Source organism: Chenopodium album, chromosome 4, assembly GCF_948465745.1.
Source record: "Chenopodium album chromosome 4, dcCheAlbu1.1, whole genome shotgun sequence".
NCBI lineage: Eukaryota > Viridiplantae > Streptophyta > Magnoliopsida > Caryophyllales > Amaranthaceae > Chenopodium > Chenopodium album.
Window position 1 is genome coordinate 79,652,714 of NC_137837.1, and position 11,654 is coordinate 79,664,367.

Here is an 11,654-nt window from a genome sequence, read left to right on the forward strand (position 1 = left end):
TACGCAAAAGAAAGAGATTACATTATTTAAAAGCTAATCATAATTCATAAAGTATATGAAGCAATTCTTTCAAACCTCTGTAGTCTGTACAAAAGGGTTCCATAAAGGAAAAAAAAACCATACTGGAATATTTGTCTGGTAAAAGCAAAATCAATCAATAAATCAACAGATGAAACGATCCAAAGATCAAAACTTGAATGGAACTCAGGTATCATCAACTTGAGAATGGAACACAAAGCTCGGAAATGTAATTGTAATTTCCCTGCCAAAAACAAATAAGAACATCAGGAAATTAAAAAAAAAAAAATGACAATTCTGCTATCCAGCAATCAAAATTGAAAATTTTCTTTCCTTGAAGTCAAGGGACCATCATAGATTCATAGTATTATGATTTATGAGTAGCAATTGAGTGGACTTACTGCAAATATTGAAGGGTCATGTTCTTCAGCAGTGAAGGATGTCGGTAGACAAGGGTTCTCCATTCTTCTTTGTCAATCTTACCATCTTGTTTGGTATCTGTTTCAGCAAAGGTCTGCACGAAGAATCATGAATTAGTTATAGTCCCAACAAGTCAAAGACTAAAGTCCACACAGACTTCTTTAAGCACATAAATTTGTCACCTAATTTATAAAGGGGTAAAAGGAAAAATTGTTTAGTTGTAAATAGTTTCCCAAGGGTGGAAAACATTTCGGTTAACACATTGTTCACAAGAGATTACACCTTCCTCTACTCCTCCCTTCCATCCCTTTGTTTCCACTTCCCTTCTATCAAGGAATTAAACAAAGGAAAATGAAATTTAAACCTGATTTATTTTGATTCTATCCTTAATAAATACACAGCCTAACCTAAATGACAATCAATCAATCAATCAATCAAAGCCTTAATCCCAAAAGTGGGGTCGGCTAACATGAACCAACTTTGATTATTCCGTGTAGTCATCAACATAAATCTTTCTCCTCCATCCCTTACGATCCAAAACTTCATCCTCACGTAAATCCATGCACTTCATATCCTTCCTCACTCCTTCCAACCAAGTCATCTTTGGTCTCCCTCTTCCTCGTTTAATCCCTCCATGGTCCCACTCTTCCACTCTTCGCACCGGTGCACCCTCGGGTCTCCGTCTTACATGTCCAAACCAACGCAGACGATTTTCCCTTAATTTATCTACAATGCCCGCCACACCTACTTTCTTGCGAATAACCTCATTTCTGATTCTATCTCTTAAAGTGTTTCCACACATCCACCTTAACATGCGCATTTCCGTAACCTCCATCTTTTTAATATGCTCTTTCTTAGAAGCCCAACATTCTGTACCATAGAGCAACACTGGTCTTATGGCAGTCCTAAAAACCAAAATTTTAAAAGTACCTAAAAACCAATATTTTAAAAGGGAAAAAAGAGGGAGAGAGGGGTTGATGTCGCACCTTGGTGATGATTTCTTCAATAACATGGTCTGCAAGATTCATACCAGTTTCAGCTAATGTAGCCACAACCATTTGCTTCACCTGTATAAAAAACATGTTTGCAAGAACGCTCAGAGGAGACAAATCAAGAATAACATTTGCTCAGAAAACAGTAGCAAGGGTAAGCCAGCAAATTTCAATATTTGATGATGCAAAATCAACAAGAGTATTGGGGATGGTTTCTGAATAATTATACTGATATTCTGTCACAAAATGTGAGTAGAAAATACCACCATGATAGGACATAATGATTGAAATAAGAACTGCTACAACATGGACTTTTGCGATATGATAAGTTTAATAATAGATGTCACCATAGATAGTATGGTATCCAATTGAGGAACTTTTCACAAATATCCTGCCTTCCAAAAAGAAAGCATCATTTTTTATCAGGCTAAGTTTCAGTAAATTCAAGAGATTTCAATGATGTTATTGACTGCACATTCAGTTTGATCAGAGTCAAGAGTAACATCATTCTTCTTAAAGCAACATTGCATAGGTGGAAGGGAAACATAGACCTTCAAGCAATTTAACTAAGTTGATAGAGGAGAATCTTGTCAGAGTGTTTAAGCATTTAGTCACCAACTGGACAATTGGAACTGAAGTACTAAGCGGTTTGCATTATGCACGTTTTGGAAAAAGGAAAAAAAAAATATCAAGCTTGATTGTTTAAGGAAAATGCTCTTAACTACATAAGGATCACAATAATTTCAATTAGCATTAACGGCCATGACTGAAAGGGACTAAGAGCAAGGTCTGGCAGGACCAGATTGAAATCATCATTAAATGGCTCACATGGCCAAAGTGTACCAAGTAACTAGGGTACCGTAGGGAGTCTAGGGACCAGAAGCAACCCTAATTTTCTCGGACTTGGCAGGTGACAGACTGGTATGTAATGGTCCCAGCCCTTGGGAATTGGCCCTTGTCATCAACCTCAGCCAATTCAAGAAACTTGGCTCTTTTATTCACTACTATCAGCAAAAAAGTTTCATACTTGTACAGCAAAACCATACTTTGAGTTCTTTATTCTACCATTCCTTTTTTATTTATTTTTTTCTTATTGGGGAGTGAAGTCGGGAAACTGAAGATGTAGGGAGTTCTGTCGGGGAAAGCTCTAAGGGAATGTTTGGTTCAAGTAATTGAGTTGGAGATAAGCAGACTCAGGTATAAGGTATGAGTTTAGAAGCTTTAAAAAAAAAAAAGGTACGAGTTTAGAATGGATAAAACCTATACCTTGTACTTGTTTAACAAAATATTAATTTTCATACCCATATCTCAAACCCACAAGATATAGGATTTATAAAACCAGTGGGAGGTGGCCAGGTGGGTATGGCTTATACTACACCTTTAGGTACAAATAAAGCCAAAGGAGTGTTAAATTGAGTGCAGCAATGTCACTTATTTATTTGATTTTACTTGTGCTCCTTATCAAGGGCTCAAGAATTGGTTCCTCTTAAAGTAAAGTAAAAAAAATACAGACCAGCTTTGATCAACATATACTTAGGACATCATGCTAATTGAAACCTAACATAGATCTTTCAACATTTATATCTCTCTCCTACCTGGGTCACCTTTTTCACCTAGGGAGAATGCCTAGATGCCTAATCCATTCATATTTTCAAGCCAATCGCTGGTCCACGCATAAGTAAGCTACGAACAACTCCTATTGTAGCATGAGTTTAATGAACTAATGAATGAATGCCATATTGTCATGCTTTTGGGGTGGGGGTGAAGGGGATGGGATGGGGGGGGGGGGGGGAGGAGTAACACATAAGTTTTTATTATGCATTAATCAACAATTCAACAGCCCATATTCAGCACGTCAGTATTTAGTAATCAATGACAAAACAGATGGAATTACAACTCACCTGCTCCCTCTCAATGTAACCTTGTTGCTTGAGATCATAAAGCTTAAAAGAAACTGCGAAAAATGGGTAAGCTTGTGTTATTAGAATCACACAAGAAAATCTATTGATGTATGGAAATGCACAACAAGGATTCACCCCCTACTCTCCACAATTTTTGCTCTATATGGCAATTCATAATAATAAGAACAATAACAATACATATTGAAAAAAAGAAGCTGAAGAGAGCCAGTGGGAAAGAAAAGTATCATTATAATGCTATAAAATAGGATGGCAACGGACATGACAAATCTATAACCATCTGATGACATGCTTTCAGAAAATTAGATCCCTAGATTGGTGGTGTTCATAATAAATAAGAACAATAACATATACATATTTTTTTTTTTTTTTTTTAAAAAAAAAAAAAAAAAAAAAAGAAGCAGAAGAGAGCCAATGGGAAAGAAAAGTATCATTATAATGCTATAAAATAGGATGGCAACGGACATGACATATCTATAACCAGCTGATGACATGCTTTCAGAAAGTTAGATCCCTATATTGGTGGTGTTGCAAAGCAAAACTAAGATCTACAGCTTTTGACCTTCAGGCTTACTACCCTCAGAATTCTCTAATTTAGAATTGGAAGGACAACAAATTATCAACCAGATAAAGAGAGACAGAGACATACAATCGATTTTTTGTTCGATGGGAGCTTGTGGATGGAATACAGAGAGTCCACGAGCGAACTCCTCAAAGCCTAAAACTCCATTATGCTTTGTATCAAACAAGTCAAAGACCTGCAAAAAAAAAAAATGGTTGCCATAACCGAGAACCCTAAGAGATGTATCATCAAATTATGCTCAGAAAAATTAGAAATTGGCAAGCAAAGAAAAAGTATTCAATCCTCATGCGGCTAGACAATGGAGAGGACGCATTTGGATAAGAAAGAGTGTTCCACAGTTCATGGTTAGGAAGTATTTAACTTTCATGCAAGGGCACCTTCAGTTTTACCCAGAGGACTTACCCTATCAGCAAACAAGCTCTCCCTTCTATTGGTCCTAAACAAGGCCAATTGAAACTCTTCCTGCAAAGTACAAAATAAAATTGGACTCATTCTCATTACGCCAGGTTAACAGGAAAAAAAAAAAAAATAAATAAAGCCAATATGTCTCCCACTATATTCTTTCCATCATGATTCATGAGACATCTTGATTTATATCTACTCCCTCCGTCCCTTAATTACGTCCCCGTTTGAGTTTTTTACGGGAATTAAGGAAATTGGAAATTCCTCAAATCCCATGATATCAAGTACAATTGTGCATGTGGGGTTGAAGAGAAAGAAAACGAGAGAGAAAAACAAAAGTTGGTCAAAAAATAATGAAGAGAGAAAGAAAAAAAAGTGTGATTGGGATTTGACGTCAAAAGGCATCAATAGTACAAAAGAAAAGAAAAAAGACGCCACCTCAGCAAAATTAAGGGAGATAGGTGGAATTAAATAAGTTTTACTAGGGTAATATTGTCAAAAAGTACAACCTTTAAATAAAAAGATTCACATAAAAGCAAAACATTTTGAGCTCTCCTAAAAGGAAAACAGGCGCGTAATTAAGAGACGGAAGGAGTACCTTTTTGTTTTTAGTGACATTATTTGACACGTTTTTCATTATACTCATCATGCAAGACATTTAAGAAGTTTTTAAACAAACTCATAAATAGGAATGAGAAATTTTGTATTATTGGTGACTGTAAAGTGAGCATTAATTATAACTCTGCCAGATTTACATATTTTAATCAATCCAGAAACAGTTTTACATATTGAATAGCAAAGACTAACAAATGAAATATAGCCTTCAAAAAAAGGGTGTGCAAACCTTTTGGATGAGGCCGTCATCAATCACAGCACTGCTGATTCGTTTAAAAAGCTCATAAAGTGCCTCTATCTCACTCACACTAACTGCATTGGAGAAGTTAACTCAATTAAGGAGATGTTATACCAGATCATATATCAGAGCACAGTGTGGTATAGTATACAGTAGTAACTAGACAGTGCACAGCCTTTTAATCATATAAATTTTATACACTTCATTTTTTTATTTATCCTAAATATTCATTTTCCAAGGATTTTAAGGTATGACTAAATATTTGGATACTGTATTTGCAAGTGAATACTACTGAATAAAGATCACAGAAGCTTAACTTATAAACCATTCAGAGTGCGGTTAAATATGTTAATGATTCACAAACTAAAGGCACAGGTCAATTGTTTCTTACAGACAGTCTCCCTCGCTAGACGCTCAGGATCTTCAAGACCTCGCGGCGGTTTAGTACCATCAATTTCACAGCACCGCAAAATGGAAAGAAATAAATGCTGAATTCCATCTATACACTGCACCATGATAATTGCTGTAGATCAAAAGTCTCCATACCTGTTGGATTTAGCCAAAGGTTTAAGTAGTTTGAATTATACTGGTATAAAATTTAAACCAGAAAAAAAACATATACAACCTGTTTGGTGGGCAGTAATAAATTAAGATAAAGATAAAGATGATAAACAGTACGCTGTTTTGAAATAAAATCCCATGTCAAAATTGTCAATGTCCACGGTAAAAAATTTCCTAAATACCCCTAACTACTCAATATTACGTCTAAGGTAGTAATGAATGGTAATAGAAATTCATGAAGAAAATAGTTAATAAAGGAAGGACAAACATCGCCATGAAAATCAGCATGAGACATACCATACAAAATAACATAAAAATTCTATTCCTTTACCATCATTTAGAAGCATCGACCAAAAGATCTGTTCGCTATATACTATAACGCACCTGTTTACCATTTCCAAATATTGCTGCTGGCTTCAGTTGAATAAGATATTACACTGTGGAGCTCTCCAACTGATCTGTTCCAAAAATCAACCACAAGTTTATCAACCACACCAAATAGACAGTAAAAAAGAAGACGCCCAAAGAATAGCACTTTTACTAAAGTAAGCTGCTCTAACTTCACAGTAAGTAAAAGCATGCCTTTTATTATTACACTTTGTTTACAGAGTAAAAAAAAAAACATCTTGACTGATTTTCCTCCCTCAAGCATACTTCTGCCTCACAAAAAAAAAAAAAAAAAAATCTACATCACAAAAAACAATCTTGTCAAAAGATATTGCTAGCGATATTGGCATAGGATGAAAATCTCAGCCTACGAGGGGTGGATACCAGTGGACTAAACGGTTCTAGTACCACAGATAGATGCAGTACGTTAGGTTACTCCAAAACAAGGAGGGGATTTAAATCATTCTCTTATATTTACAAACAGATTACTTATAGAAATGATGGACACTTGTACTCTTTTAATCATAACTTCTCCAAAACTATCCCCAAGCCCAGTAGGAAATCTTTAGATGAACAAGCAAACGTAATCATGGTGGACTCAAACAATCTCTCTGGCACTACAATCTACGGAAAGGAACATAAGCCTGAACAAAAGCCCAAGGAGTCTTTGTTGTATAGAATTGTGTTTCTTTTCATTTTAAGGTACTTCTCTTTGAAAGGATCTAGGATTAGGTTTTTCTACTACTTAACATGATTTGTATATCATATTCATGCACTAGCTCGTAGCTCCTTTATGATGTATTTAATACCTGAATTTCAATAAAATCCAAGAAGAGAGGCAAATTATATGTTTGGAAGCACAAGCGTGTTTCTATTAGGTATTGACCCAGGTTTCCATAAAATATGAAGATTTCAAATATCTAGTTACCAAAATATGACTTGCAATTGCAACAGTCCAACTCCTCCTCCCACTTTCGTCCTCCAACGTACATACCTGATCTCATAGAATATTTTACCCCTCCCTGCAACCTATATATCAACTTGCTAAACCTTCCTACAGATAACCTCCATTTTGCCTCTCTCCTTTCCTCTACTAAACCTTGGCTGGAAACAGGCGCCCACACCAACTCTGATATCAAAATTCCAGAATTGAATTCATAATGCATACAAGCAATTCAACGGGGATTGAATTACAACATTTAAAACTATTAAATCCAAATTCTGATATTTTAATCAGAGCTTTCAACCCAAAAGCAATCTAAGAAGACTACAATTACATAATTCCGAATAGCTTCTTGTCACCACCCCGCCCCCTTCCCCCAGCAAAAGTGAAATGAAATCATATCCGATAATCATAATCAACACCCCAATGCCTACATTTCTACTTCCACAAAAAAAATTCAAACTTTTAAAAGGTGGCATTCAACACACTCACTCAATCCATATCTCCTGATAAACCACAATCTTCTACTACTCTTTTATCATTGTAGTGTATGAGTGTATCAAGCATCAATGCCACAACATATAAGTATCCTACCTCCTGCCAAAACGTGAATATATCCCAACACACCAACCGGAAAAGCCGAAACCCTAACTCTTTCATACTTTTCTTGCTGGTGTCTATACTCTTAATCACACACAACAAATTTGCATACATTGATACATATATATAAAAAAAAACAAATAAATAATTAAAATAAGGATTAAAAAAATAATCTGAATTTCTGACAACGGATACCACTCTCTTTGTCATTCAATTCATGAATCATTGCAACAGCAAACAATGCTCGCTTTCTTATTGATTATTTTTCAGAAAAGAAAATCACTTGCAGAATTGATTCAATCAACTAACGACAAAAGCAGAAGAGAAAAAAACACAACCAGAAATCCAGAAATCTCTAATTAACATAATCAAGATCTAATCTTTACACAATTCAGATAAAAATTTAAGAACTGAATGATTGAATAAAAACCCACAAACAAAAAATCATCAAAATTCAATCTTTCTTACAAAAAACCAACAATTTTGATCTCACAACAAATTCCCAGAACTTCAAATAAATCCTTCAATCTGTAAAAATTCAATCAATCCAGAAAAAACAAAAGCAATTACAAGAAACAGAAAATTCTCACCTTCCGATGATGAAGCAGCAGAGTCTCGAAGACAGGTAGGAGAGAGAAAGGGAAGAGAGAGAGAGAGAGAGAGAGAGAGAGGGGGGCACAACAACAGAGACAGACAGCTAAGTAGAGAGAGACAGAGAAGATGGTAGTGATTTTTTTTTTTTTTTTTTGGAATAAAAAATAGGGTATTGCTTGAGCTTGACTGAGTTGGATTTTATACTGTTGATTTGGTATGAATCAGGGTTAGGTTTGGAGGGCCGGCAGTTGTACGAAGGGGTGTACTCCTGTACTCTACAATTTTGGAGGATCCCGATTGAGGTTGGATTCTTGGTGGTTATAGACATTAATAACGAATGTGTTGTGACAAATCGTTGATGCAGGATATAAATAGTTTTTATATCGTTATCTGTAATTACGGCGAGAATAACTAATGCCGTTTTAAATATTGATTAGTTTGTTTTTGTGGTATTGATTATTTGTCATGTGTTTTTAGTGGTTTGAAGTTGCGTTATTGTACACATAATGGACTTCTGTAGCTATACAATTGATACAGTTGGGGACTAAAACTACTTGGGCAAGAGACATTGGATTCTTGGTGGTTATAGACATTAATAGCAAATGTGTTGCGGCAAATTGTTGATGCACGATATAAATGGTTTTTGTATCGTTATCTGTAATTATAACGATGATGACTAATTTCGTTCGAAATCTTGATTAGTTTGTTTTTGTAGTAACGATTATTTATCTTGTGTTTTTAGTGGTTTGAAGTTGAGTCATTGTATGCATGAATGCAAAATGGACTTCTGTAGCTATACATTTGATACAATTGGGGACTAAAACTACATGGGCAAGAGACATTGGATTCTTGGTGATTATGGACATTAATAGCGAATGTGTTGCGACAAATAGTAGATGCGGGATATAAATAGTTTTTATATCGTTATAGTATTTAGATGAGGATGACTTATATATACCATTCTAAATGTTGATTAATTTGTTTTTGTGGTAATGATTATTGTCATGTGTTTTTAGTGGTTTGAAGTTGAGTCATTGTAAGCAATAAGCATGATGGACTTGTGTAGCTATATAATTGATACAGTTGGTGGGGATTAAAACGACGTGAGCAAGAGACATTGGTGTGATGAACTACTTGTAATCTGTTTATGGTGCAATTTAGCAATTACATATAAATCTCATGCAAGATCATGTCACTAAATTATCGAGTAATTGATGCCTTATGAATTTGTTTATTAAATTGATCAACGAATTTCTTAATTGCATACTGATCATGTTTGTAATAGTAGCAACATCTCTAAATGTTAGCAACGGTGATAACTTAAATGTATCTTTGAACTTTGTTGTACAATGTGCGTTTAAGATATATATGTAACATAAGAGATATGATTAGAGAACTAGCTTAGCTCACATGACCGTCCTAATATATATAATCCTAATTAAAATGTGTATTTGTTAAGATAATTGATTACAAGTTCACTTTAGATTTTAAATCATTCATCTTTTTTATTACACGTGCAGATGTTTCATTATATATTAGGTATGTCATTCTAATGAGTGATGAGTTGTTTTGTAAATATTATTCATGTATATTACTCGTTTTTTCATTTTTAAGGTAGCTTATCAAGTATACTAGTGACTTTCCAACCTTGTATCTATGACTTTATTAATAAAAAACGGTATTTTTAACGGTATATTTCTGTAATAGTGTAATATTAATTATACGATTTAGAATACTATATCAAGTTCAATAAGAATGGATGCTTAGTACGTAAATATTCAAAACATATACATGCATATTCACATATTATAGGTTAAAAAAAAAAAGTTAGTATTTTTGTTATCTTTTTTAGTTCTCTTGTCTATTCCCTCGTAAGCTTTCTTTAACAACTTCTCATGTCATCCTTAAAGGAAGTTCTTGTCAAAAAAAGGAATTAAACCAAGTACAATATAGTTATATAGTAGATAGGGAAGTGGATAGAGAAAACCAATACTAACAAAGGTAGTATGTATTTTTATTTTTACTTTTATGAATGTAGGAGTAAAGTCCAATATGACCTCAAAATTTTTCATTGCCTCTAAACTTTTAAATAATTGGGTTTGAAAAAGTACCAAAAGTTATGCTAGGATTATCCAAGCACCCTTTCAAGCAATTAAGAGATAAAGAGGTTTTCTTCTTTAGAAAAAGTCTTTCTATCTCTTTTGAAACATCTTGAAGGTTAGTTGAGATACTACATAGTGATCTCCTAAACTATCTTACACAATTTATAGATGTCATACTTTCTTGGGAGTGTCAGCTAGATTACCCAATTTGAGTAACAAATTGTGTTACTCAAATGACAATATCTGTAAATATTGCCTCATATTTCCCTTCTTTCTCCTCCCTCCTTACTCAATTATAATTGCAGATAGGAGGATATGTCCACCACCAAGCAAGAGTAAACCCACAGCATCACCATAGTAAGAGTAAATCCACCACAAACACAAGCCCCAACCTCACCATTTTCGGTGTATTCCTGCCTATCTAACCATGAAGTCCTCGCCACCCCCCCACCCCATGGTCTCAGTCTAATTGTAAAGAATGTAAACTAAAGCCATATCAATCCTTTAGAGAAATTTTATATTTTGTGGCAACAATTTTAACCACCATAGGTGGTGGTGCAGTTATGGTGTCGTGGAGGAGGAAGGGTGTAGTTTAGCTACTTGGCTATGATGGAGGATTGCAAAAGGGAGGAAGAAAGACATTTTTATCCCAATCTTTATCGAGGAATAACTTGGATTTTCTCTACTTTGTTCAATCTAATAGTACTTACTTGAGACACATACTCACATCGTTAAATCTTATCAAACACTTGTATTTGACAATTTAGTAAAAGTTGGAAGATATGGACTATTGCTAGAGTTAGATCTTGTGGATGTATAATGACAAGATATATGGCTGAAACTAATATGAATTAAATCTTAAAGCCGATCAGAATTGCCTCATCTAGATTTACAGATATAAACATAGAAATTAAAGTTCACTATAAACCTGCTCAAACTATCGAGTTTGGCATCACATTTCAATCCCAAGAAGGAAGATCAGCCAATATCAAGCTTAAGATCCACTATCCTTTTCGGCTAAAATCCGACCTGATTTATGGTCACCTCTAATATTATACTCCGTATTTTTTTTCTTCTATAAAAACTCAAGTAGCATTAGTATTGAAGATTACCTAACCCATCCCGGGCCATCTAAGTTTTGACTGATATGATCGGACTCGAACCGAACAAGTGGCTCGAGCCTTGAGGTGAATGTGGGCCTGATTGGCTATACAGTCAGTCTGGCTACAAAAGTACCACGAACACTGTCCCCGAATTAAAAGGGCTTCATATAAACCCTT

The 11,654-nt window shown here is 34.8% G+C and overlaps 1 protein-coding gene across 2 annotated transcripts; it reads right to left on the reverse strand.

Annotated features, from left to right (window-relative positions):
• LOC145629484 (calcineurin B-like protein 2) lies at positions 1 to 8,432 on the reverse strand. Of its 2 annotated transcripts, none has more exons than XM_081682090.1 (10): positions 8,269 to 8,432; positions 6,133 to 6,206; positions 5,579 to 5,733; positions 5,179 to 5,261; positions 4,335 to 4,394; positions 3,999 to 4,107; positions 3,332 to 3,384; positions 1,425 to 1,505; positions 420 to 532; positions 1 to 262 (listed from the first exon to the last, which is right to left on the reverse strand). In XM_081682090.1, exons 3-10 carry the CDS (start codon positions 5,700 to 5,702, stop codon positions 205 to 207), a joined length of 681 nt encoding a protein of 226 aa, XP_081538216.1. In that variant the 5' UTR covers positions 5,703 to 5,733; positions 6,133 to 6,206; positions 8,269 to 8,432; the 3' UTR covers positions 1 to 204. The 2 variants fall into 2 exon arrangements, with proteins under 2 accessions (XP_081538216.1, XP_081538217.1); XM_081682091.1 differs by having other exon boundaries at positions 6,133 to 6,201; positions 8,269 to 8,430.
• Positions 8,433 to 11,654: the final 3,222 nt, after the last annotated feature.

Bases quoted from the DNA above. Each gene is read 5' to 3' on its own strand.
- LOC145629484 (XM_081682090.1), bottom strand. From the start codon at position 5,702: ATGGTGCAGTGTATAGATGGAATTCAGCATTTATTTCTTTCCATTTTG. The intron at 5,262-5,578 runs GTAAGAAACAAT...TCTCCAATGCAG, and splicing joins TCTAGCGAGGGAGACTGTCT to TTAGTGTGAGTGAGATAGAG. The intron at 1,506-3,331 runs GTGAGTTGTAAT...TTTTTTATACAG, and splicing joins GTTACATTGAGAGGGAGCAG to GTGAAGCAAATGGTTGTGGC.